The following is a 27808-nucleotide window of genomic DNA, read 5'->3' as shown; positions in this document are numbered from 1 at the left end:
CAGGATGTTGACTATAAGAGAGTGGCCTGGAGCCTGGGCCTAGAAATCCCATGCCCATGGGCATCCCAGTGCCCACCCTACCCCACTCTGTATTGTTTGTTCCCCTGGCACCTGCACACGTGGTGACGCTGGTGGCTCCAAGAGGCCCGTGGGCATCACTCCCAGGGCAAAGGTCGCAGGAGAGCTGCCCTTCTCTCTCCTGGAAGGTGCCCGCTGGGCATGGCACACACTGCTCCGTCTGGCCGTGGTAATATGTTCCCTGCGGGCAGCTGACTGAGGGAGAGTCGGCCGTGCTAGCCACCCCCCCCCCCCCATTTCCCACCACCCAGGCCTGGGACTCCCCACTCCCCCCATAGCCCCCGATTTAGGGAGAATCTCTTTGTCAGCAAACAAACACAATCCTACTTTGGGGGATAGGAGGGTCAAAGCAGTGTGCAGGAGGATTGCTGGCCCCACGTGGCATCCTTCTAGATTTCAGCCTGGGACCACGGAAGGGAGGACAGCAGGCAGTATCATCCTGGCTGCCTCATAATTTGAGAAACACAATTGAGGCCACAAAGGGTCCTGCTCTGAGCCAGGCTCAAACTGGGTCTTTCCCACATCCCTACTCCCCAGTAAGCTCCCTTACCACACTTGGCCCCAGCACGGTGCTGCCCAGGCCTACAGGACTCCATCGGCTCTGCTCGCTCCCCAGCTACTGGGCCCGGCTTGTGGGCCAGCTCATAATCAAGGCCTGCCAAGCGCAGCAGGAAGCGGTCCTGGTTGATGGACTTTCTGATCATCTTCAGGGATCCTTTCAGCCGCCGTTCCATTCGCTGTCGGAGACAGGGCAGCCCACAGCTGGCTGGTGGTGGATGGCCGTGTGTGTCAGGGAGGAGGAGAAAGAGTTGCTGTGAGCAGGAGGGCAGGGGAACAAAGCTGGGAGCTAGGAGGGGTATGGTAAGAGGGACTAGCTTTTAGGCTTGGCACTAGACAGGGTCTGCCCCTAGTACAGGCTCCATCCCTTCCTTTTGCTACTGAGACCTGTGGTTTCCCCACCTCTGCCCTCCCCTTCCAGTCCTCTTCCCAACAGGGCTCCCAGTCCCACCTGTGGTTTCTTCGGCTCTGACCTCTGCCTCCAGTTCCAGGGTGAGCCGTGTGACCTCCTTGCCTGGAGGGGTCCGGGCCCGTCGGCCCTTGCCCTTCCGAGAAGAGTCACACTTAAGGTGGATGAAGGTCACCTGGCATTCAGAGCAGGGGGCACCACCTGGGAGAGAGGGCTTGTCAATCCCAGGAGCATCCCCTGGAAAGTTCTCACTCCCAGTCTCACTTCTTCACCCAAACCCAGACAGACCTCCCCAGATCTCTGACTAACTATCTCTTAATCCTGTTTTAGTCTAGGGTCCTAATTAGTTGATGGAGGGGAATATTCTGGAACTTCCTTGGATCCTGTTGCCTATAGCTGCTTTTTCCTCTACTCTGCCTAGAGTTCAGGGTGCTGGTGGGTTTTTGAAAGAGATCTCACTAAGAGGAGCTGAGGGGTAAGGAGGGTTTAGTGGCCAGATAGCCAATTGGAATGGGGTCCCCAGTCCAGACCTGGCCCTGTGATTCTGCCAGCCTCCTCTGTTTTGCCTTTGTTTCGCAGGTGCAAACGACATTTGGCATCTTTGATCTTGAAGGAGACCCGTTGTTTAATGGGTATCACTGTAGCCTCTAGAGGGATGGCAGAAACTTAGCACAGTATGGGATGCCCGTGGAGTTCAGGGGTGCTGTGGGGGATGTTGAGAAGCTGGGCAATAAGCCAGGGGCTTGGCTGGGGAAGTGAGATTATGAAAGCCAAGGAGATCAGATATTAGGGCAGAGGGAGTGAGAGAGCAGGGTGGAGAATTACAACAGGGCAAAAAAGAGGATCCAGGAGAAAGGAAGGCCGGGGGATTGATGAAGAAGAAAAATAAGGGATTAAGCAAGAGAGTAGGGTGGGAACAAGGCTTCTGGGCTGGTGCTCACCATGGCAGTGGTTGGAGTTTGTGCTGTTCCCGTTGTGGCCAGCTCGGGCTGGAGCAGCCTTGGGGCTGGGGGTGCCACAGCTCACCGTGAAGCCATTCTCAGATTCTGAGAGAAGGAGCCTGTCACAGTTCTGACCTGCCTTCCCAACCCCCACTGGCTGGAGGAATTCAAGGGGAGTGAAGGAGCTGCCTGAATGGCCAGCCCTTCCTCTTTTCTCCTCCACAGCTTTCCAACACCCTCCTCCCATGTACCTGGCAAAAACCGGGCCCTGGAGGGACAGGTCAGGGCACAGGTGTCCTTCTTGCCAGACCGGTTGCAGCTGAGCATGGCTTTTGAGGTTCCAGGACTGCCTTGACATTTCACTGGCTCTAGGAAGGGGAGAGAGGCCTGAGGAAATGGGTACATTCCTTTCCCACTCTCTCCCTCAGTTGGGTAATTTGGAGGAAAATAATCAGCTACTTGCATAATAATTGTTGCACCCATGGAGACTGATGATGGGATTATTCACTACAAATTTCATGTCTTTAACTCAAAATGGCTACATTCTCCACCCTTTCCCACCTCACGCCTTTCCTCAACATGATACTCTATGCATTCCAGAACCCCAATGGCCCCGCGAAACTGCAGTGTCATCTTGGCCAGCAGAGGGCATTGCCCACCTGTGCAATCTTTGCCGTTCCAATGCAGCCGGCCGTGGCCTGCTGGGCAGGTACAGTGGTAGCTTCCAGGAGTGTTGATGCAGCCAAAGCGGCAACCTCCCCGGTTGATGCTGCATTCATCCACATCTGGGAGAAGGAGTAAGGAGACAGAAAAACAATGATGGGGTTGGAGGAGGAGTCAGAGAGTGGGCAGTGAGTGAGGGCCTTTGGTTAGAAAGTTCCAGGTACCCTGAGTTATGCAAGATGAGTAAGTTCAAGAGATCTACTGTACAACAATATGCCTATAGGTCACAATACTGTAGTGCACACTTAAAACTTTAAGGGAGTAGATCTCATGTTAAATATTCTTACAATTTAAAAAAGTTAAAAAAGCATTCTAGGCACTGTAAGATGACTGTTGGCTCAAACATCCTTTCCTTATCACTGTCCCCAAAGGAATGATTGAGAAAGGGCCAAGCTGACGAGCTTTTTCTTTTTTCGAGACAGTCTCGCTGTGTCTCCAGGCTGGAGTGTAGTGGTTCGATCTCAGCTCACTGCAACCTCTGCCTCCCAGGTTCAAGCCATTCTCCTGCCTCACCCTCCCGAGTAGCTGGGACTACAGGCATGCACTACCATGCCCAGCTAATTTTTATACTTTTAGTAGAGATGGGGTTTCATCATGTTGGCCAGGATGGTCTTGATCTCTTGCCCTTGTGATCCACCCGCCTCAGCCTCCCAAAGTGCAGGGACTACAGGTGTAAGCCACCACGCCTGGCCAAGCCAACGAGCTTTTTAGAGCCTTCTACTCCTCCACACCAGTGAGACCATCATTTGGGAGCTAAGAGTGGGGATTCAGGGACAGTGATAGCAATGGGAGATAGGAATTTTGGAGGCAGGATGCTGTTTCCTCAGTCTCCCAGCTGTTCTTAAGACTGTTATCTTAATTCCTCCTATTTTATCACAATGGATGCAGACATGGTACATGCACCCAGGGATGGCCATAGCCACAAGCCAACACAGGAACCTATTCAATTGGAGGGCGAAGAGGTGAGGGGGCCAGGGTGGTTGGGGGTGCAGGCTTACTAGCTTACCCCCACAGTGGGTGACACCATACAACAGGTAGCCACGATGGCAGAGACACTGGAAGCTTCCTGGTGTGTTGACACATATGTGGTCACAGGTTCGATCAAAGGAACACTCGTCTATATCTGGAAGAGCAAAGATTCAAGCCACTGAATGGAGCACTTGACCCTTGCTTAGGTGAAGGACCCAAAGCCTTGGTTTTCCCCCTTGAACTGAAGAGTCCTATTCATGTCCTAGCTTTGGGACCAGTGATTTAACCATGCCAATTCATCTTCTATGCTCCCTTTACTTGGAGTCCTTAGAATTAGGAAAGGCCACCATGTGTGGTTAGGTATATCCTAATCGGCCAAGGATATTGTCCTGTTCTGCCAAGGATATGAATTGGGGTGAAATCCATCCCTCCTTGCCAAGCTGAGTGCTTTGATATGGAGCTGGTCTGCTGAGGGGAAAGGGTACCATTTGCAAATTCACGGGATGACACTGTAGAGACTGCATGGTGTCTATTCTAAGACTTTAGTCCTCTGGCCTCTTTGAAGCTCTCCCACAAGAACCACTCCTAAGGCTTTCACTTTTGCTGGAGTCTGCTCACCCTGACAATTCCTCTCATTGATGAGAAGCTTATAGCCTTTCTTGCAACTGCATTCGAAGCTGCCCACTGTGTTGCGGCAAATGTGGTCACAGCCCCCGTTGTTTAAGCGGCACTCATCTATATCTGAAGAAGGACAAAATAGGATAAAAGATAATATCAAAGGCTGAGAACAAATAAGGAGAAAATCCCTCCCTCACTGACAGACATGCAAAAATCAAGGAGAGTCCAGGGCCTGCCTCTTCTGACTCCTCTCTCTCCTCTCTCTCCCCCGTCTGTGTTTCTTCCCTGTTCAGGGGATCTGTGGCCATTAGTAGCGCCCTGTCTTCTGGGATTTAGTGGGGTTTTTTTGTTTTGTTTTGTTTTGTTTTGTTTTTGAGACAGAGTTTCGCTCTTGTTGCCCAGGCTGGAATGCAATGGTGCAATCTCGGCTCACCACAACCTCTGCCTCCTGGGTTCAAGTGATTCTCCTGCTTCAGCCTCCCGAGTAGCTGGGATTATAGGTGTGCACCACCACGTCCAGCTAATTTTTTTGTATTTCAGGGTTTCTCTATGTTGGTCAGGCTGGCCTTCAACTCCCAAACTCAGGTGATCTGCCCACCTCAGCCTCCCAAAGTGTTGGGATTACAGGGGTGAGCCACCGCACCTGGTCCTGATTGAGTGTACTTATAAGGGGGCAAATGGGAACCAGAATCAGGCCCTCAGGGAATTGCATGGAGGAGGGAGCAGGTGGGTATTTGACCTATAGGGCTAACCCTTAGTCTCCAGCTAATGACCATTCCCAGAAAGGCTGGAGGTAAGGTTATCTTTTTCCTATCCCTCAGTCCTGTCATAAGGGCCCTGTCAAGAGCCCTGAGGAGGGTGGTGGGGCAGTGGGCGGGGGGGGAGGGTCAAGGAGAGGTGGAGAGTCAAAAGGGACTCACTGAAAAGGGGCAGTCCTTCAGGGAGGAGGAGGAGCTGGGAAAGAGGCCAGGCAGGGAGGACCTCCAGGAGAGCCAGTGAGGCTGGGTAGCTGATGGGGGAGGGCTAGGGGCCAGGCAGGGGCCTGGACTGTGAGAGATCTGGAGAGACTCAGGCCTGAGGCAGCTTTCAGCACTAGTAAAGGAAAGGGGGGTGGTAAATGGCTTCCTTCCTGAGGTCAAGTTCCCCAAGCTGGTGGCAGACAGGACCCAGGCTACTCACCCCTGGTTGGGGAAGGGGGCAGGGAGGGCAGCCTTCCACTTCACTCTTGGCATACCTGTCAACAGTCCTTCCCAGCAGGAAACCTCTCAACTCTGGCAGGCTGACCTGCTGCCCCAGCCTCCCCCTTCCTTCTTGCAGCTGTTGGGCCAAAAGACACAAAGAACGAGCCCAGTCCTCCTCCTAGTCCCCACTCCTTGTGACCAGGGACATGGACCTAATGAATCACCATTTTCACTATGGCTACCCTTCCTTTTTCCTCCTCCCTTTCCCCCCATTCTCTCTCAGACCTGGCTAAAAGGAGGGGAAACAGAATGGATAATGTGGGTAGCTATACTGTAATACCAGTTTACACGAAGTGCTTACCATTTGCTAAGCACTGTTCTAAGTACTTTTTATATAATAACTCATTTAATTCTCACAACACAGTATGAGGCAAGCACTATGGGAAAACTGAGGCACAGAGACATTAAGTGACTTGCCCAGGATCACAGAGCTAGTAGGAGACAGGGCTGGGATCTGAACCCAAGTAGCCAGGCTCCAGCTTCAGTCCTCCTAACTGGTATCCTACTCTTCCTTTGACCAGTACAGCCTTTCGAGGCGGGGAGATCATTTCCCCAGAGCCCAATGGAAAGGTCTGAGGAATGTTATGGAACAAAGGTTGTGAAGGTTATGGAGCACACCTGTGACCTTGTACACACACAAAATCAGGGCTCAAATATCCTTCCAGACCCAGAAGCAAATGTGAATCACATGTCCATTAACTAAGAGGGTTAGGGACCCGTAGGGGCTAGGAATGAGAGTAGGGAAACAAGGTGGAGTAAGAGAAGGGGCACTAAGGAACTGACAGGACTTCTCTGCCCCTTGAACTAAGATGGAGCAGGCAGATAGGAGACAACACTTAAGCTATGTCCTGGGTTCTTTATAAGAAGGAGGTTGAAGAGGTGTTATCCCATAATAGGCACCCTATCTCTGGTCTCAACCTCAGCCTCTTACCAAAGGTCACTCTGCTTCTGTCCTTTCAAAGTCCTTACCTTTGCAGGTCTTCCTGTCTGGCTGCAGCATGAAACCCACAGGGCAGGTGCAGTGGACACCAGTCGCTGCGTCGTGGCATTTACTGTCACAGCCCCCGTTGTTGACAGCACAAGTCTCTGTTTAGGACAGAGATGGGGGATAGTAACCAGGTTAGAAGCCTGGAGGAGTCCGAGACTCTGAGGGTAATGGAGACCACGGAGGCCTGAGGGAAGGCCTCAGCTGCCTCCCTGTGCTTTAGGAGGGGCATTAAGCTGAGGGAGCCTCCCGGCCCCCTTCCTCCCATCACTCCCAACCCCCATCCCCTTACAAGTACAGCCAAGCAGTCCACTTCCCTGCCCCCTACTTGATTGAAACAAGGTGGACAGCAGTGAGGCAGGTACAAGCCAGAGCTGTCAGGCAGGAATGTGCCGAGGGGGTGGAGGAGGTGGTGGGGGAGTAGGGAGGGATAGGAGCTAAGTGAGGGTGGTTCTGGCCGCCAGGGAACTGAAGGGACAAATAGGAGTTTCTTCCTTTTTCCACTATCTCTATGGTGGGCGAGTAGGGATTGTGGGAGAATCTTACTGTAGGTGGATTGGAAAGAATGAGCCTGGCCATTCCTAAGACAACTGAAGAATACCCATCAATTTATCTTCCCCTTCCCCCCTGCCCACCTGTCTTTTTTTTTTTTTTTTTTATTTGAGACGGGGTTTCTCTCTTGTTGTCCAGGCTGGAGTGCAATGGCGCGATCTCGGCTCACCGCAACCTCCGCCTCCTGGGTTCAGGCAATTCTCCTGCCTCAGCCTCCTGAGTAGCTGGGATTACAGGCACGTGCCACCATGCCCAGCTGATTTTTTGTATTTTTAGTAGAGACGGGGTTTCACTATGTTGACCAGGATGGTCTCGATCTCTTGACCTCGTGATCCACCTGCCTCGGCCTCCCAAAGTGCTGGGATTACAGGCGTGAGCCACCGCGCCCGGCCCACCTGTCTTAAGAAAGATCCCACTTCCAGGACGCAGACTGCTCATCCTCAGAGGAGACAACACATACTGGGTTAATCTACCTTCAACTCCTCCCAAACCCTCCTTTTAGTTCTAGATGGAGATAAGCTGGCTGTTTTGTTGTTTTACTTTGCTAATGGGGAGATGTTGTATAGGAGAGGAAGGGGCAAAAGAAAGAGAAAAATCCAGAGAAGGAAAAGTGTAAAAAGGTCAGTGAAAGAATTAACCTCAGAGCTTGATAAGACCTAAATCCTTATTTTGGCTGTCTCTTATGCTGCTCCCTCTTAACTGGTAAGTGTTCCCTTTCACTGAAAGGTCAGAGTAGGAGGAGTATGGCTGGGTCACTCTCCCTGTTTTCTGAATTCAGAGCAGGAGAAAAAACAGGTTTAAATAGTAGCTTGGGAAAGTCAGGTGTGTCCAAGGAAAAGCCATTAGTTCAAATAGTGAAAGGCCCTGATACAGAGACTGCGGAGATGGTGTGGACTATCCTCTTGGGGTGACTAGAATTATCCCATTAGAGAGAGAGAATCCCAAGGCCTCCACTAGGGAGGATAGAAGAGTGGTTCTCAGAATCAAGGGAATTGAATAAGACAAGTACCAGATGTACTGCCATCTTCTTGAGTTTCTGACTCTTCACACTCAGGCCCAACTCTAGTCACCAATGAGAACAGGAAGGCCAGGGCTCCAAAAGAAGCCTAACTCTATCTGGGTCCCTGGCCAGGCCCTGGTCCGTCAAATGTCCATGTGTGGAGTAGCCCAACCTGGAGTGGGATATTCTTTATACCATTTCTACTTTAGTCTCTCCTGAGGCTCCCAAGACTATGGGAGGAACCTAGTAGGGAACCTTGAGTTCAGGTTCCAAACTTAGCTACTCCCTTAAGAGTGCTCTTAGCAGAAGAGGTCCACTAAGCCCAGGAGCAGAGGGAGGGGCACAGAGACCCTATGCCAAGGCCAGCTGGCTTCTGAATGATGTAGGATATAGGGAATAGCAGAGCTGGCACAATGTCCATCCTAGGCTGACAAGAAGCTGGGCATAGCTGTCCACTTCTGCAGGACAGCATTCTCGAGAGCAAGATGGAGCAGCAGGACCATATATATAATCTCACCCCTTTGCTTTCAAGGTCACGATACTAAAACCACAAGTTACTCTGTGCTTTTGCTGTGCCAGGCACTTCCCAGATAGATGCTCTACATGTACTGTCTCAATCATTACAACCCTAAGGTCAATGAGGATTATTTCTGAGGATCAGAGAGGAAAGTAGCTGGCCTAAGGTCATACAGTTAGAAAGTGGTGGCAGAGCCAGGATTCAAACTCAGGTGTGCCTGAACACACATGCCATGCTCTTAACCAGGATGGTGGGAGAGAATGGTAAGCGATGTGGGGGCTGTAAGCCAATGTGGGTAAGAACCCAAGAAAGAAGCCCCAAGGAGGGGATGGCATCTAACCCTATCACATCCCTATCTCAGGTGGCACAGTGGGCATGATGGGGAAGAATGGGGGTGGTTGGGTAGAGAGGGGGTGGGGTGTTAAAATGTGGGTGTGGGAGGAGAGAGGAGAAGAGGAAGGGCAGAAAGAGAGTGACAGGAACAAAGACAAGACCAGCATGAAAGCTCCCAGGCCAGCTCTTAGGGATTTAGGTTTCTTGTCACCCGATGGGCCCAGTGCCCAGGCTGCCAGTGTAGTTCTGCTGGCAGGTTGGGGCCCAGTCAGGCTGGGCCCAGTGGGCATGCAGTTAGTGGGAGCTCCAGCAGGTTAGCACTTCCCCTAGCAAGCCAGTGAGAGCAAGCGGAGAGAGCAGACATATTTACCATTAGAAACGGCCTGACTGGGGATGTGCTGCTCTAGCCGCCTTTCCCCTGTTTGACATTGTAAAAAAGCTGTTTAGATTTGAGCAGGAGCCACTGTGGCCCTCTGTGCCCCAGACCCCTTCCCACCCTCTCCTCCCCACTGCCAGCCCAAACCACTAGCCCCAGATGATGAACCCTGGGACCCTTATGACAGCTTCACTCCTCATCCTTATCCTGTCTGGTGGCATCCTCAAAGATGCCAAGCTCCCCTCAAGTGACTGAAAAACTGTAGCAGTTTTAGAAAGGGGCAACCAACCATGGGCCCAATACCACAGAGTATGCCCAGGCCTAAGCTGGGAATGCGCCCTCAAGTCTTACTAACCACAAAATCCCAAATCCCAAAGGGTGCCGCCCTTTCTGCTAAACTATACTGCCCTCTCAGTCTTCCCACTGAATCTGAATGTTCTGACGGTCCCAAACAATGATTTTTCCTCTTACCAGGGATGGCCAGAAAAATTAGATATAGAGTAAGATAAAATAAGTTCTGTTGGAGAAGAAGAAGAGGAACTAGGAAAGAATATAACTGTAAACCCCAGAATAGCCTCATTGCTCTTTTCTGCCTCATTTGGCCATGGCCCAGTGGTAGAATAGGTCTTGACTTAGAGAAAGCTGAAGCTGAATAGGGATGTTTTCAGAAGCAACCATGTCTGGCACTCTGAACAGAAGGAAATCACAGAGGGATTAGACCCTCACATCCCTGGTCCCTGATTCATGCATCTTTTCTTTGGGAACAACAAACAGTTTCTTTTGAGAGAAATTTTGGGGATGTGTGAATATATGCAGGAGGTGGTGGGAGGTTTGAAAGCAAAAGAATTAGACCTATGAGTAAAAAATGAAAGGAGCTGAAACACACCAGCCTAAAGAAGGCAATGAGAAGACTTAAAAATGTTCTGAGGTCTTTGGAGAGTTAATTCAGAGGGAAATGTGGCAGGAGAGATTTTAATTATATAGGGACTTCAGAACTGTATTTGCAAGTCTGTGGAGCAAGTGCCTAAGGGAGCCCTGTAAGAGCGTGATCTGCTCTCCAGTTCTTGTTCCTGCAGTGAAGGGGAGAGGTCTCTGGACAGTCTAATTCTTCATTTAATGTCATGTCTCTGATATATATGGCTTCATACACAATGACTGGATTCACACCTCCCCATCCTCAGCATGCTGCAGCCCACCAGATGGACAGTCATTCATAAACACCTATGCCTACACAGCAAGCTTGTGCCCTGCTTGGTTAAAGACACAGCCTCTCTCCCTGCCAAATCTCTTCATTTCCCACTTCTCCAAGGGGATATCTTATCCCATCATCCTTCTCAGCACTAAAGACCTAAAGGCTGAGGGAATTAGGAATTAAAGGAATTAAATTAATCTAGGGTACCTGAAAATATATGAGATGAGGCCTAGGAATTCAGAAAGAGGGATCCAGGTATTAAGAGGGCCCCAAATCAAGGTAGAGATGGAAGGCTGGAGTTGGTGAGGAAGAAAGAGGGTTGCTGGTGGAGCTAAGAGGGAGTACCACTGGCATATGGAGGAGAGAAGGAAACGGAGACTAGGGTGAGGTGAGCAGAAAGGGGAATTGCAGGAGGAGAGTGAGGAGAGAAAGAATGAAGAGGAAAAAGACACCTGGAGCCTGGAAACCCCATCTGTCAGTTCAGGGATGGTTGTTCCACGAAGGAGCATTCTGTCCCACCCTCAGTTTTTGCAGAGTGGGGATACTGGGCTTTGACAATTCCTCTCTTATCACACTAGTCAACCAAGGGCTTCTGGACAGGCCTAAGCAGATGCATTTCCCCAGCTCTGTTCCCACTTCTCAACCACAGCCTTGCTCAATAAGCAACTCTGCTAATTATTCCCAGTTTAGCAACACTTTGTTCTGGGATGAAGAGGGTGGTGAGGCTCCTGGGACAGGGTGGTAAAACCAGTAGGATGGGGAGGGGAAGAGGGCCGGGGAGCCCTTCAGTTTCTCTTAGAGTTGTCCCTCACTAGACCTGGCATTGTCTGGGGTCTTAACTCCCTCACCAGGCCCTGTGTGTCCAGCACCTGGGCACATGCACTCCTCTACTTCCCTGGTTCCCAAGGGCTCCCACCCCTACCCCGATCTCAGGTAGACTGAGTTCTCTCCCTTGGCCTCACCCACCGATGCATGTCTTCCCGTCGGTATGGAGTACAAACTTGACATGGCAGCCACACCGGGGACCCTGCTCTGTGTCGTCGCACGTGTGCTGGCAGCCGCCGTTACCATAGTTGCATGTCACTATGCACAGAGAGGACAGAGGTCTGTCAGGTTGCTCCTCCCTGGATTCCACAGTTTTCCACAATGTGGGTACTGGCCCTCTTGCCTAGTTGCCTCCCCCAGACTCCCTTTTCCTCCTAGCCCTGTCCTCTTGCTCCTGAAGTCCTATACCCCTCCTCTTTGTTTTCATCCACGACCCCACTCCCCCAGCTGCCATTCCAATTATCTCACATTTACAGTCCCGTTGGTTCTTGGTAAGCTCAAAGCCAGGACGGCATTCACAGGCAATACCCCCCTTGGGTGTCTCCCGGCAAATGTGGGCACAGCCGTGGTTCTTGTTCATGCAATTCATGCCTTCTAAAAGAGAAGAAAAAGGGGGTGAATGCTCTGTACCCCTGGATGTCTAGTGGAGACGACTAGAAGGGGCAGCCGGGGACCTAGGGCGGATAATTGGTATAGCTGTTTCCTATGCAATTTTATTCAACAAACATTTATTAAACTCTCACTACATGCAGGCCAGTATGTTAGGTGCTGGGGATGTAATGATGAATTAGACATTTAGTCCCTGCCCTCAGGGATGTCACAGTCCAGTGGGATTGAGGGCATGAGTCATAGAGACAGACAATATATACCCCATTATTTCTGCCTGACCCTGCCAGGTCAATCCAAGGAAGAAGGCCCTGATGAGGCCCTCTCAGATAGGCAGCAGCTTAGAGAAGCTGAGCCATCTACAATTAGGAACAACATTCACCTCAGGTCTGTACACAGAAGATACTCCATAGTATTCCTAATCCCATATTGACCCCAATCTCAAGGTAATTTCCCCAGATTTTGCCCTAACAGGGTGGCTGTTCCTGGTTCCCTTAGGGCATTACTGAGTTGAAGGACAAGAGAAGGAGCTAGCTGAGTTGAGAATGGATGGTGAGACTTAGGGGCTGTTGAGGGACAGCTGGGAAGAAAAGCCTGGGGAGGGCAGGGAGGGGGCCATCCCAGGTCATGGGCTGACCTTCTGGACGCTGGATACAGGTATGCTGGTTGTCGCTGAGGAAGAAGCCTTCCCGGCAGTGGCACTCATAGCTGCCCATCATGTTGACACAGCTCTGCTGACAGCCGCCATTGCCCTCGGCACACTCGTCCACATCTGTGCAGGATAGGTAGTCAGTGGGGCCGTGGGTGCAGGCGGGCTCCAGATTGTATCCCAGTACTTCAGCACCAAAGGCAGTTTTAAGAACTGCTACCCCATAAGCCCAGCCTTAAGCCAGGAAGTCCTCACACCCTTGTCAGCTAATATTCCACTAAGTGAGAAGAGGCTGCCCTGAGGGCAGAACTGGGAAGCTAAGCAAGTGGGGGACAAGGGGACCTTTGAATTTCAAATGTCACCTAGGTGAAGCCATGCCTCTCTTTTCCTCACCTGTGGAAACTGGGTATGAGGACAGAGGACATCAGGAAAGAAGCCAGAGCAAGAGGAACAGTGATGATGGTAAGGATGGAAATTGGTCACATTGGTTGGAGAGAGGTAACTGGGGGTGGCAGCTGTTTGTGATGGGCAGCCAGGGAATCTAGGAACCTGGGAAGTGGCTCTGGGTGCAGAGAGAGCTATGGCCATGGTGCTGACGTTGGAGGGGTAGGGTGAGGAAAGGCAGCTGAGCCTCAACTTCTTGTGGAGCAGGGACCATTTCTGTTGACAGGCCACGGCCCGTCCTTCCTCCCCTGCCCCCATGCCTGGGCTTGCTGCCATATCCCTAGCCTTTCTCCTATTTTGGTTTAACAAAATAAAGTGGCAGCTTGGCAGGGAGGGATCTGGGGAGAGCTGCTAGGCCACACCCTAGATGGTGGAGGTGGAGGGGATAGGGAGAAGAGTAGGCCCTCACCCCCAAATCACCACCCCCAGGTTCAGGAGCCAGGCTCACCCTGGAACCCTCAATTCAACATCTTGACTCCATCTCTACATTAGTTACTGCCCTCCCAAGTCCATGGCCCTTCTCAGTTTGCCTTGCCCACAGAGGCAACAGGTAGACTGGTTGTCAAATGGAGCAGTTAGAATCTGGGCTCCTGAGGGCCTCATCTGCCCCTCTCTTCCCATCCTCTCTGCTGAGATCCTGAAACCATTTCTTCCCTCTTCTGGTCAGGGCAGAGAGACCCAGATCCAGCTGGCTCTTGCCTGAGCAATACACCAGTTAGAAGAGCTAAGGTGTACTTTACTGTGCTTCGCTCCTGTCTCTGCCCTAACTTTTGCTATTCTCTTGACTTCTCCCCATCCCTGTCTTCCTGCTCTTGCCACATCCTACATTCCATCCTTCTGTCTGCTTCCTTACCATCTAACCTTGTAGCTTTGCTACTACTGTAGCCAAGCTCTTTCCTCCAATTATCAGTAGGGAAACTGAGGCCCGGAGCATGGACAACTTTCTCAAGATTCCCCTAAGAGCCAAAATTAGTACTGAGACTTTGAACCCTAACCCTAGGTAATCTTTGTTCCTTGACTCTATACCTAATCATTATCTTGTCCCTCTAGTTGGTTCTCCCAAAAACACTTACAGGGAAACAAGATGTGGTGAGAATCAGGGCCTAGAAAAGTCAGAGGTGGCCAAAGAACTCAAAAGCTCATGTGCAAGTCCTGTAGGCAACTCACTGTCCTGGTCTAAGTGCCACAGCTTCCCTTCCCAAAGGAGTTTCATAAAAGGCCCTCAAGAGTGATTGGGCAGATAGAAATGAGGCCCTTCCCTGGAAGCTAAAATGGTAGGAGAAGTGACCAGGGCTGGGATTAAGGGTCCAGCAGGTATCAGGATTTGGAGGCCTGGGTTGGGTGTAGAAACTTTTAGCCTGGGTCCAGGGATGGGGTATGACTGGATTTGGAGGAGGCTCTGCAGTAAGGAGACTCTTCTCAGCCAATAGGACTTCAGAGAATTCATCTGTTTGGTCAATTGGTGGATGGGGACCAGCCCAGCCTGCTTTTCTGAGCATCATTCCTCTTGTTTCTCTTCCTTTCCTGGTCCTTTATGCTTCTATTGCCTGTTTTCTGTTGTGGCTACAGGAAGGAGTTTAGGACAAGGCCTTGGGTTCAAATTTCAAATCCTTTTCTGCTATGAGTTTCAGATTTTCTACTTGGGGAAGAGACTGACTTGGTCCCAGTAATTTTTCAAAATAACAGAGACCAAAGTTGAGTTCAGTTCCTTAAAGATTCTCTTATCTCTGATCCAGCTCTTGGGACAAAGGAGATCAGTGAGGAGAGGGTGAGACTGGAGATTGCAGGAAGAACTGGAAGAAAACAAGCCTATAAGGGGCAGAGGCTCCCTGGGGCATAGGGATGCACCGTAATCATCATCAACAACAGTCTTCCCATTACTGAGCACCTACTATGTGCTAAGGATTGTACAGGGCTCTTTTCACACGTTGTCTTGTGGTGATCCACATAGCAGCCTTTGAGTGGGTTACTACCACCCCTATTCTATTTTTTTATTATTTTTTGAGATAAGATTGTCCAGGCTGGAGTGCAGTGACATAGTAACGGCTAACTGCAGCCTTGACCTCCTGGGCTCAAGTGATCCTCCCACCTCAGCCTCCCAAGCAGCTGGGACTACAGGTGTGTGCCACCACGACTGACTTACTTCTTATTATTATTATTTGTAAGGACAGGGTCTCACCATGTTGCCCAGGCCTGTATTGAACTTCTGGCTCGAGCAATCCTCCTGTCTCGGCCTCCCAAAGTGCTGGGATTACAGGTGTGAGCCATCACACCTGGTCCCACCCCCATTTTAGAGAAGAAAATGCTGAGATTTCCAGAGACTGACTGATATTCCCAAGACCCAAAGCTAGTAAGCAGCAGAACCAAGGTATCTGTGTGGAGCCAAATCAGCTTTCCAACATGCCTCACCACTGGCTAAGCCCACTATTCCCATCTCCTGGCCCTTGCCCTAGGAGTATTTCATAGCAGCTTCTCCTCTGATGTTTTTCATCCAGCAGGATTTTTCATCTTAAGTGGCTAGTCTCAAAAAGGAGGCTGACCTTATTCTCTTGTTAATGGAGCTCTTTTTGATCACTTTCTCCTCCTTTCCCGAGAAATAGGAAGTACTGAAAAGACCTCTTTCTCCACAAGACAACCCTGCACCAAATCCCCGTCCTTTGCTTACCCAGACAGTTGTGTCCGTCATGTGCCAGGTGGAATCCATCATAGCAGGTACACCGGTAATTGCCAGGGATGTTGACACAGTCATGCACACAACCTGCATTGTCCTCTCGCTCGCACTCATCCACGTCTGTGGGCAAAGAGAAGCTAAGACAGCTGAACCCACCTGCGAACCCACTGTCTACCCCTAGACTCAGCCTCATGGTTGTGTTTACGTAGTTATGTTTATATCCTATAAGCATTTAGCATTTTGGTGTTTTCATTTAAGCCTAAGTCATAAACATTTTCATGTCTCCAACTAGGCTCTCTAATTACCACTGTACATGGTTGCAGAATATTATTTTTCTATTCTCATAACTTTTTTCTCTATTGTTAGACATTTAGATTTCTTTCATTTATTTTTACCATCATAGATAATGCATCAAAGAACATCTTCTCCCATATATTATTTTGTTTCTTTGAATAAGTCCCCAAGAGTAAAATTCCTGGATCAAAGGAAATAAATACCTTTGAAGATTCCTGGTAGGTATTACAAAATTACTTTTCAATTTATAATGCAACTAGGAATTAAGTGTACCCTGTCCACTAAAAGTCTTATCAACACTGAAGCTCATAAATATAATAGTCTCAAGACTAATTTGTATTGATTTAATTATGAGAGGAAGATGTGTTTACATTATGAACTTCCTCTGAAGCATACTGTCTCTTCCCTTCCATTGTGGGCATGGTGTAAGGGTCTAAAGATACAGGTTCCAATGCCAGGAAACCTCAGGCCTTAGTTTCATGATTCTTATGCTCCTACCCCAGACAGGCTATGAACTGTCCCTACCAGGGCTTCTGCTAGCCTGCATGGTACCTTTGTGCAAATTAGAAAATGGCACCCTCTCTGGGAAGATATAGTTGCCCCCTCACCCACCCCACTTGACCAGTGGAATTTCTAGCCTTGGTGTGATTGAGAGTGGCCAGCTGAGGGCAGTGGCACTGGTTTGCCCTCTTCCACAGGTCCCTCTCCTCCAGGTACCCTCACAGCCTCACCTTTGCAGTGTTTGCCATCTCCTGTGTAGCCAGACTTGCAGATACACTTGTATGACCTTGGGGTGTTCTGGCAGATAGCATCGATGTGGCAGTTGTCAGTCCCCTCCACACACTCATCCACATCTGGCAGGAGCAGAGGGGACACATGAGAACCTCTGTCGGCACCTCTCAAGGGGTATCTTGAAGGTGGGCTTCCAAGGTGGAATCCCCTCTTCTCTAAAACAGAGGCAGTGACCCCTCCAGAAACAGCTGCTGTCCCACATCCCACTGATTTCAGGAATTCAGAAAGAACCCCCGCCTTCAAACATACTTAATCCACAGTAATAGCTAAAACTCCATCATTCAAAGCACTCTTTTATTTGAAAACAGACAGACAACCCTTAGAGTGGGTAGTATATTTAACTTGATTAGGAATTATCAACTTAAAGTGAATGAGTTTATCTTTCTTATAAGCAGGCTTAGAGGGAGGGAGGGTTAAGGGAAAAGGCATAGGAACAATGGTCTCTGAGAAGGTAGCAGGGTCCAGCAGTCATTGGTAAAGGAGGAAGAAAGGGGGGTGGGGCATCTGAGAGGTCTTCATCTGTCTCATGATTCTGCTAGAGACCAGGCCTGCTTCCACTTGCCCACCATGGCTCCAAGAAGCTTTAGAGGAAAAATGTTCCATCTTGGATGATTTTTCTCAGCCCTTGTGTGCCAACAGTGGAGACATCTGGAGCTGGCAGAAGTTAGCACCAGCTACTAGGAGCCTAGTAAGTGCAGCCCTTGAGGCCCTAACCCTCAGTGTTCCTCTCTTTCCTGGTCCTTGCTCTAACAATAGGTACTATACACAGAGCTATACTTGAAGAGGCCACTCATGATCTAGCAAAAAGAAGATGATTAAGAAAGGACATAGAAGAGTCTTTAGGTAAAAGATTCCAACTTCTGGGGCAATATTATGGTGCCCTCAAATCTGAACTGAAATAGAGAAACGTGTTATTCAGTTGAAAATGCCTTATTGGGAATTTGTGAAAGGCATTATAATGATGGCTGTGGAGGCTCAAAGGTGACTCAGCCCAGCCAAAAGGAGAAACAAAAAACATGAAGCAAGATGTGGTACATGCCCTGAAGAAATGAGAGATAGGGTGAGGCGGTCCTTGACCCTGCATATCAGAGTCAGCTCTCCTAGGAGATGCCCAAGCCCCATCCCCAGAGATTCTGGTCAAATAGCCTGGACTGATACCTGGCCATCAGTATTTTTCTAAAGCTCTTCCAGTTATTCTGATGTGTAGTCAAGGTTGAGAACCTGTGTTACCGGGCAGATCAGAGGAGAAAGAGATTATTTCCGGCTGTAAACTGGGAAACCCAAAGTAGTATTTTAAGTAGCAGCCTGCAAATAAAAGAGATGAGATTTGAAACCAAGACAGTTTGACATCCAAGTGTGATCTATGGGCCATAGACTTGCCTGGATTTTGTTAAAATGCATATTCTGAGGACTCATTTTAGCCTTTTTGAATCCAAATCCTTAAGTGATTGATATTTTTACTGAGTGAATGGATGCATGGACCAATATTCTCTCCAATTTATAGATACCCAGAGTCCTAGCTTGAGACAGTTATCTGTCCTCTGCTTTATACTCTGAAGCTTCCTGGCACTATGAAGAGAACTGAAATCCCCAAACACCCTGCCTCAATTCTCACAGGCTTCTGTTCAGCCCTGCATTCTACCCTTCAACTCCTCTGCAGCCAACCATCATGCCTGTTGATTTTAAGTGCTGGAAGCCTCTGTCTACACTTACTCTCCACCTTGCTCAGGCTCTACGGTTAATGGTGTCTACCGGCTGGCCCACCCTGAGAAGTAGGTGGGCCAGCAGGTAGACACCCATAGTGAAAGAATAGAAAAGAAAGGGCATGAAAGACTAGTTCATAGGTAAAGGAAAGAGAAACCTTGTAGATGGCAAGAGGCTCTTTGGAGAATCAGTTTGTCCCACTGATGAAAACAATACAAAGAAATGTGCTATCACAGAACAATCATAAGCACTGAAACCAGTTGGTCCCAGATTCAAATCTAGCTCTACCCCTCTCTAGGGATATTTTTCTTATTCTCCATCTCCTCCCCATTAAAATGGGGATAATATCTCCTCATGAGAGGCTGTGAGTAGTTAATGGGATAATTTGTGTAAATTGCCTAATAAAGTATCTGATAAACAGTGGGGTCCCAATACAGGAAGTTTGAGATGGTATTCAATCACTGGGCAGGCAACAGATGCTCTAGTATGACAGCCACTAGCCACATGTGGTTATTTAATTTAAAATTCACTTCCTCAGTTGCATTAACTACAGGCCAGATGCTCAATAGCCACGTGTGGCTAGAGGCTACCATGGCGGAAAGCATAGATATGGAACATTTCCAACACCACAGAAAGTTCTGTTGGATAGCACTGCTCTGGGGTTCTGAATAAGAGATACTCCCTGGGTCCAGCAGCATGGAGATTGGTCTGGAACTGCTCCCCTGGCCATATCAGAGGTATGTGCCTGTCTCTGAATCAGCTGGTACTTTAAGACTGTGTCAGGCTCTGTGGGCTCCCAGTTCTTCCCTTTGCCTCCCATTCAGTGCTCACCAGTACTAGAGTGGATCTTGATGCTGATCACCACAAACCCAGGCCTCCTAGAAGATTCTTTTTGTTTTTTTTACCTGTCCTGCCCCCAGATTCTTTTTTTTTTTTTTTTTTTTTTTCCAGACGGAGTCTTGCTCTGTTGTCCATGCTGGAGTACAGTAGTGGTACAGTCTTGGCTCACTACAACCCTCTGCCTCCCAGATTCAAGCAGTTCTGCCTCAGCTTCCTGAGTAGCTGAGATTACAGGCGTGTGCCACCACACTTGACTGATTTTTGTATTTTTAGTAGATACATGGTTTTGCCACGTTGGCCAGGCTGGTCTCAAACTCCTGACCTCAAGTGATCTGCCTGCCTCAGCCTCTGAAAGTGCTGGGATTCCAGGCATGAGCCACTGCATCTGACTGCAGATTCTTTAGACCCCATCTACAGCCAGATTTCTTCTACCATCTTCTCCCTCATCTCCCTGCTCACAATGCTTATCCTTCTCCAGCAAAGAGTCTCTGCTCTGGAAGACTTTCTCTCTTCCTGTTTCCTCTACAATACCTAACCATCCTTTACCTAACCATCCTTTTCCTTTCCATGCATTTGCACATATCTCATTATTCACATTGCAGATGCACTCCTTACTTTTCTCTTCCAGCCACACTATGCTCAGCTTTCCATTCTGGCTCAAAACTGTCTTCCCAAAAGCTCTTCCTTGTAAGCCCTGATCCTGGTGAGTTCCTGGTCCAAGGGGACTGTTTTCCTCAGTTCATTTACATCTGTCACTGAATTGCTCTGCTAATACTTTAAACATGTTCAGCTTTCCTCACTTGGCTGGGTACCTGCTGAGGAAAATGTCCCTTCAATGTTTGTTTGGAGTCTTTTGACGCAGAACAGACCTAAGAGCTGTGAAAGAGGGCCCCACATTATATCCAGCATCTCCTCTTTTTGCAGCTCATTTCTTCCAGAGCTCCTTTCTACCATATGTGCCCATCCAGCATTTGTCCTTGCAAGGACCCTTCAACACTCACAGCAGTTTCATCTTAGTTTGTTTTCTCAGGATGCAAGTGTTTACTAGCTGGCAAACCAGTTGATGCTATTGGGTGTGGACTGGTTTAGACCAGTGGTTCTCAACCCTGGCTGCAGACTGGAATTCCCTGGGGGCTTTTGAAAAAATCTGAATGTACAAATGCCCCCTAGACCAGCAGAATCAGGATCTCCAGGGTGAGGCCGGGGCCACTATCAGTCTTCCTTTCCCAACTCAGGTAACGCAAATAAACTATTTGCCTAAGCTGGGAAGAGACCAGGGGGCAGCCACATGACAGAGTAGTTAAGAGAGGGGTTCTGGAGCAACACTGTCAGTTCAAATGCTAGCTCTACCTGTATCTGCGTGGTCCTGGGCCAGCCTCTGAACTTACCAGTTTCCTCTTCTGTATGTGAGAATAATACGAATCATAGTACCTCCCCATGGGGCTTCCAGGAACATCAGATGAGTTAATGCCCATCAAGTACTTAGCACCACAGTCTGGGCATATAGCAAGTGCTCAACAAAGGTTGGCTTTTTTTCCCTTTATTGTTGAAACAGAGACAGGGTCTTGCACTGCTTGCCCAGGCTGGAATGCAATGGTATGAACACAGCTCACTGCAACCTCAAAATCCTGGGCTCAAGTGATCCTCCCACCTCAGCCTACTGAGTAACTGGGACTATATGCATGCACCATCATGCCCAGTTAATTTTTAAAAATTCTTTTTAGGGACAGGGTCTCACTGTATTGCCCAAGCTGGTCTTGAACTCCTGGACTTGAGCGATCCTCTCATGTTGGCCTCCCAAAGTGCTGGTATTACAGGTGTGAGCCACCATGTGTGACCAAGATTTACTACTATTATCCCTTCTCTCCAGCTTTCTCCCTGTATCCTTTCTGAACTCCCTTTCCCCTCTCAATGCCCCATTTCAGGCCTGGTGTGGGGAAATGCAGCACCAGGGCAGCATGTGTTGGTGGGAGGATTTGGGGAGACACATCCCCACTGCTTACTCTACCTGTCCTGGGAACTGCCCAAAGAGTGGGGGTGAAGTGGGTGAGAGGCCAGTTGGGAACCCAAAAACTGTCCTCTACAATTCTTTTTGAAGGTTAGAGAGACCTCATCCCTACCTACCTCATGCCATGCACTGGAACCAAAGTTGAAGTGGGGGAGAGTGGTGGCTCTCCATAGATATACCATAGGCAAGCCAAAACCTCCCTGCTTTGCCCTGTCCTGGCACAAAGGCACAGGTCTGTAACTACAGCAGCATTCCCCAGCAGCATCTGGCATTTCTTCTGAAATTTGCTTTAATGCCTAGCAGAGCACTCCATAAACTCTCCTAAATGTAAGTAGGAAGGGTAGGATGGGGTAGGGGATATGAGGGTCAGAAGGTCAGACCAGAAAGGGTGGATTATTATAACACAAGCAGTCCTAAGATTCTGAGAATAGGCAGGTGTACCCTAAAAAAGGAAGCAGTGGGATTTCTGAGGAAATGCTTCATCTACTTCACAAGTTTGCCCAGGCCCAGCTCAGGAATAGTAACAAATAGAAATAAGTAGGGATGCCGGCTGTGGAGAAGCAGACCCCTTAGGTAGAGTCCACCCCACCTTTCCATTACCACAGTAATTACCTTACCACCCACAGGAGTGGTGGTAGTTGTGGGCAAATTTGGTGGGCCCAGTGGGACAGTCATAAACAGCCTGTCTAGTGCCCTAATGTACCCACCCACATGGCTGTGACATCCTTAGCCCAGCCAGTCTAGCCCAGGATATATGGTGTGTGTACCACACTCTGCTGTTTTCCTCTCCATAAATGTCCTTGAGGACCTAATTCAGGTGCCTCTGCTGGGACACTCCCTGTGACACTACCAGCCTCCTCTGATCTACTCTTTCTCTTCACTTCTAAGACTTTTACTGTCAGGCTCTCTGGTCACCTGATCAATCCCAGGCCTGTGATACCTCATATGTTACCTTGTACCATTATTTAACTTTTAATTCATGGGTATAATTTTCCTTCTGAAGCTGTAAGCTCCTTGAAGCCATGGCTCCTAGAGCTTTGAAACCCATGCAGCAACTGGAATAGAGCTGAGCATTCATTCACTCACTCTATAAATAGTATTGAGCACCTCCAACATGGGAAGCACTGTGCTAGGTGCTGGGGATTTGTCAGTGAACAAGAGATGAATTCTTCGTTGAAGGCACTTAGTAAATATTCGTTAAACAGCTAGGCGAGTGGACGGACAGATGGATGGCTTAGTGGTAAGTGGATTGGTCTATCTGTGGCATCCCTTCTGCTCTATGTTACCTCAGAGAAAAATCTCACTTCTTTCCTATGATCCCACATCTGTTCTGGGTGGAGGGAAGTCCCAGGAAGTTTAGTCTCACGTGAAGAGTAGGGAGAAAGGAAACTCAAAAGAGGGGTAGTACTTACTTAAAGGCATCCATACGATGAATGTTGGGGCCAGAAGAGACTTGGACCAATGAGTCATAGGGTCTCAGAGTCTTCAGACATCATGTGGGGCTGCTATAGGGATCTTTTCAGAGCATCCCCATCAACAGATGTTCCCCAGCCTCTATGCTAACTAACACCCAGTGATGGGGCGCCTGAGACAGGCATTCCACTGCTTGCCCCTGGTGAGTTCCCTCATTCTCACCTCTTAAGTTGCTACATCTAAGTAACATCCAAAATAGAACCAGCCCAGGCTTGGGCTGTGATATCCTAATCTAGAGCACATGCACATGTACCCACATCTGTGCATATCTACCTCCAGATCAAAATAGCAGCCAGGGAGATTGGCAGAGCTTGGAGTACCAGGCTGTCTTCCCAGTTTGGGACTGGCTGAGGCAATGTGACCTCAGTGAGAGCCTGGGCCCATTCTCAGTCTGGAAAAAGCTTATGCAAGGATGAGGGTGGCCTAGAAAAGTCCAGAAAACCACACAAATGACCACCTGTTGATTCCAAGGAGGAGACAGGGCACTTTCTCCTTTTAAAAAAGTATCCTCTCCTCTCACTCAAGCTTAGCGTGCTCAACTGAATAGCCAGGAAAAGCTGTTGGTGATTTGGAGGGGAGCGGGGGCTGAACCTCAGAACTTTGTCACTTTCTTGGGACCCTGATAAGTTTCTCTCTGATGTCCTGCCTTACCCCTAATCTAGCTCCTTGATCATTTGAATGTAACCCTAATTGGACAAGAATTTTATCCCTTTCAGTATGGACAAAATCAACAACCCTGAGTCAGAGGCTTTTAGAGGATGGGTAGTGAAATGGGGGAAGAACAGAACATTGTGGAGTGAGGGGCAGGGAGGCAGCCAGTGGGCATGGGTAGATTCTGGTTTTGTGATTAGTATTATTATCTCTTTAAATTAATTGAAAAAATAAACTCATTTCAGATTTGTATAATTTCATGAAGCATACAGTTTTTCATGAAGTGTACAGGCTGGTTCACTTGGTCTTCAAACTGTCCTCTCTCATTGAACAGATGAGGAAACTGAAGCCCAGTGAGGATATCTCAGGAAAGAGCGAACAGGTAGTGTAGAGCCAGGACACGTATCTTCAAACTCCCAGTCCAGTGGTCTCTCACTACCCACTGTCTTCTCTAAGCAGTTGAGGGAGGAAATCCATGCCTTAGTCATTGTTGTACCTCCCCCAACTCCCACTCAGCATTTAGTTCAGCATGAAGCAGGTATCCAGTATATAACCATGGAATGGAAGGAGCTGAAATGTGGATGATTTGGGGTGGAGATCAGCAGTAGGAATGCTGATGCTCTGAGGCTTTGGGCATGGGAGCAGCACAAGAGAGCAGGGCCAAGTAGTGGGCAGGGAAGATGCAGACACAGTTGCAATAAGGAAAGGGTGGGTGGTGCAGCAGTGGGCAGGTGTTGCCTGCCCTTGGATTCACTATGCTAGGGCCAAGCAGCTGGTTAGAAACAAAAACAAACACCAGGGATACAGGTTCCTGCTGTTAACAGCTTCAAACCGCCAGAGGAAAACTCCAAATAAATATAATTAGAAACTTGTAAAAACGTCGTCTCTGTAAACCTGCTCCCCAGGGTTTACCCTTCAAGCACTCCCCTTCCCCAGCCCTCCCCTCAGTATCCACATATCCTGATACTTCCGCCTTATGGAGCGATTCCTTAGACCTGTTTCCTTATCCTGGATCTTCCCTCCAGCCCTGCAGCCCCTGCCCAAGTCCTTCCTCAGCTTGTCACTGTCAGTGACTAGACCTGAAGAAATCGAAACCCCACAGCTGTTTGTGGGGCTCAGAAATCCAAACCCCACAGCTCTCTAGTGCTATGGTTATAGCCACAGGGAAAACCATAGGTAAGAGCAAGGACCACTGTGCCGTATATAGGGGGTCATCATTCCATTTGTGCAGCCAAAGCACAGTATCCAATAGCAACTACAAAGCAGTGCTTGGATCTGCAGGGTGACATGTCTAGGCTAGGGCAGAATACAGACAGCTAGTCTCAGAGATAGAAACATGCTAGGAGCTAGTCTTGGGGCCCAGCTCCACTTGCCAGCTTTGTTGGATACACACATACACAAACACACATGTGTTCTTCAGGGACTATTTCCAGAGATAAATACCCACTTATGGACACAGTAAGAACTATCAGCTACTTGCGGCTCCAGGAAACTGGGGTGGGGGAAGAAAGAAGGAGTATCCAAGTGATCTAGTCTCATGCAGGCAGAAGTGGAGCAGAGTCCAGGGAGGAGAGGGCCTGAGATTTGGGTGAGTAACCTGTGGAGGCCCCATTTCAGGACTGAGGCTTGCCACAGCATCTTCAGCTTTCAGCAGGAAGGATTTCAATTAGATGTGCATAATCTCAGAGCTGCAAGGAACCCTAGTGATATCTTACAAGTGAGGAGAGGAATTTCATTGATCTCCTCAGAGGCTGAAATCCTTAGGCTCTGCATTTGTCTAAACCCACTGGCACCATATGCCTCTATACTCCCAGTGCCACTTGAGGCTGGTATTGGGTGGGCATGGGAACAGGAGAGTAGCCAGTCCAATGTCCAGTGGCCAGTAGGGAGTCTCTGTGCCCTCTTAGCCCAGGCGACTAGCTCCTGTACCCCCCCAAACATCCCTGGGTTGACTGTTGTTTCGCTTCTATCCCCAAGGCCCAGCAGTTCTTCTGTTTCCAGACTCCAGTCTTCTAACTGAGCCTGAAGAAGCTGTCCCCGGGTCTGGGCCTCTTGTGGGCACTGCCAGCCTCAGAGCAGCACCACAGTTTCCAGCCCTGACAGGGACTCTTTCTTATAAGTGGTCATGTACTAGGGATATAGGACGTCAAAGGAGGCCCACACCCTGACATTTGGGCACCAGAGCCGGGGGCAAGGACTGAATGGGTTCAGGTAGCAAGCTCTTCCAGCTCCATCTTCTCAAAAGGTCTGAAGCCATTCGTTCCCTAGACCAAGCCATTCCACTTCTTTACTTCTCCAACTAAAACAAAACGCACATTGCCCCACTTCCTCTTTCCTCTCACTAGAGCACTGTGCGCGCATGCGCGCGCGCACACACACACACCCTGAGTCATGCACACACATTCACACACCCCAGTGAATGCACACCTCACATTCCCAAACTCACACCCAGGGCTGGCTCCTTTTACAACAGGTCCCAGCTGCTCACATCTCAAACCGGTTCTCATGCTCTCAGATTCCTGAAAGTTTCAGAAAACAGTCTCATTTGAGGGCTGCTGCTGACTGTCTTCTTTCTCTGCCTGCAGTAATTCTGGCCTTAGTGTCTTCTAGTCCCCTTTCTTTTATTCCATCCTGCAGAGACTCAAGGAGATGAGAAGGGGTTGAAAACAGGGAAAAGTCTCTGTATCCTCCCACTCCCAGGCTTTCCCCACCTCCGAGACATGTCACTGAGAGAAGAGAGGTCAAAGGGATTCCTGAGGAATTTCTAAGCAGTCCACTCCCTTCTCCACTTTCGGGAAAAACGGGGGGTGGGCTTAGAGGGAACTGACTAAAGATTAGGCTGTGAGTGGGGACTCTCTCTCCAGTGTGGCCTGGATGGGGCACAGGCAGTAGCAGGCTGCCCACGGGGCCACCCTTACCCGCTGACACGGTTATGGTTTTCATTTCATATTTTGGAGGGAGGGGCTAGGAGGAACAGTCCCCTCACTGTAAAGAGCTGGCCACAGGGGCCCAGGGAAGCGGGGAGGAGAGGAAACAGCCACATTAAAGAGGAAGAGAAGGGTGGGGGAAAGAAAGAGACACATATACCCAGACAGAGACCCAGAGAGACACACCGAGACAGAGAGACACTGTTTGCCACCACACGAACACTCTCAGTCCCAGGTATGGTGTTACTTGGAAATTCTAAATACATGACTTTATCAAAACTCTATCCCTAACAAGGAGAGAAAACTACCAGGTAAACTAAATGGCCAGCCTGGCTCTCCTGGAGCCAGCCCTGGGGACAAGTTTCCCTGGAGGCCTAGAGACCTTTTCATTCAACTGTAACCTGAGCCCTATTCGAGGATTAGGTCTTTTTAACCACTGTGTCCCCCCCCACACACACACCCACCCCCCCACCAGCAAAGCAAATTAATGCTTTTAAGTTAACAATTATCTTGGTTATCCAGTCTGTCTACTTTAAAATATACAGACAAGCACTTGAAAAACACTCGAAACCCTGTCCCCTCATGCTCCCTCCCTCCCAGTCACACAGGCTTACCCACCCACTCTTCCACACAGTTCTCACACTAAAACAGCAGTTTACTCTTAGTAACTACGTTGCAAGAAACACATCCAGCTATGTTGCCTGTAGGTGATGGTGGTGAACCTCTCGTGTGCACACTCGCACACTCACCTTTACACTTAGGGCTCCCTTCCTTGTCTCCCTCCCTCCCGCCTTCCATATGACTTTGGTTTTCCCATTGTGGGAATCTCTGATGAAAAGGTACAGAAACCCAGATATCCCCAGAGGTATAGTAACTCCATGCAAGATACTTGCCAAGCATGTTTGATTTTAAAGATCTTCTAGTGCTTCATATAAAGCACGTGGCATTAATGGCACACTTTGTGGCACTGCTGATAACCAGGAGGTATGTTTGAAGGCAAGACCTCCCTGATGCCCACAGACTCTGTCTATGGGTAAGGTGGTAAGGCTGCCCCATCTGGTTAGTACTAGTTCTTCCCGCAGGATCTGCCTGCAAATTTGTGTCGAGACATCCCTGTAACCCAGCAAACCTGCTAGTAGGCAATCTCTGGCAGATGAGGTTTGTAGATTTCCTGAAGAGAAGGGTCAATGAAAGGCTTCCATTCTAGGCCAAGCTTAGGGATCAGAAGAAAAGAAGGACGATGCCAAGCTAACTGCAGTCCAGTCACAGTAAGGGTGGCCTGTGAATGAGATAAGCTGGGGGCAAAACTACTCTTCTATAAGTTCCTTGAGGGCAGGAGCCTCCACTCTGGCAGCATTTTCCTCTGTACCCAGCAGGGAGTCCAGTGAAAGTGGAAGCCCTGGAGTACCACGGAGGGATTCTGATTCCCATC

The 27808-nt window shown here is 49.2% G+C and overlaps 1 protein-coding gene and 1 long non-coding RNA gene across 6 annotated transcripts in view; one reads left to right on the top strand and one right to left on the bottom strand.

Annotated features, from left to right (window-relative positions):
* The window catches only part of LOC116533662, a 63402-nt gene that overhangs the window by 14387 nt on the left and 21207 nt on the right, over window positions 1–27808 (top strand). The window lies entirely within an intron of this gene.
* Window positions 1–27808, bottom strand: part of SCUBE3 (signal peptide, CUB domain and EGF like domain containing 3) — a 38777-nt gene that overhangs the window by 8649 nt on the left and 2320 nt on the right. The window contains exons 2-17 of one of the 5 annotated variants that reach the window (XM_032253489.1): window positions 16713–16835; window positions 15682–15807; window positions 12561–12695; window positions 11786–11911; window positions 11459–11575; window positions 9295–9342; window positions 6507–6623; window positions 4297–4419; window positions 3716–3832; window positions 2646–2771; window positions 2238–2354; window positions 1987–2091; window positions 1576–1692; window positions 1088–1246; window positions 629–844; window positions 112–273 (exon numbers count right to left, since the gene is read on the bottom strand). In XM_032253489.1, coding sequence (XP_032109380.1) covers window positions 112–273; window positions 629–844; window positions 1088–1246; window positions 1576–1692; window positions 1987–2091; window positions 2238–2354; window positions 2646–2771; window positions 3716–3832; window positions 4297–4419; window positions 6507–6623; window positions 9295–9342; window positions 11459–11575; window positions 11786–11911; window positions 12561–12695; window positions 15682–15807; window positions 16713–16835 — 2034 coding nt within the window. Of the gene's footprint in view, window positions 1–111; window positions 274–628; window positions 845–1087; window positions 1247–1575; window positions 1693–1986; window positions 2092–2237; window positions 2355–2645; window positions 2772–3715; window positions 3833–4296; window positions 4420–6506; window positions 6624–9294; window positions 9343–11458; window positions 11576–11785; window positions 11912–12560; window positions 12696–15681; window positions 16015–16712; window positions 16984–27808 lie in introns of those variants that run through there. The other 4 variants (XM_032253493.1, XM_032253492.1, XM_032253490.1 and 1 more) reach the window with 4 other exon arrangements.

The sequence above is a fragment of the Sapajus apella genome, unplaced genomic scaffold, assembly GCF_009761245.1.
Source record: "Sapajus apella isolate SASKATOON/1434 unplaced genomic scaffold, GSC_monkey_1.0 scaffold83, whole genome shotgun sequence".
NCBI classification, from domain to species: domain Eukaryota; kingdom Metazoa; phylum Chordata; class Mammalia; order Primates; family Cebidae; genus Sapajus; species Sapajus apella.
This window is presented reverse-complemented; position numbering and strand designations above follow the sequence as displayed.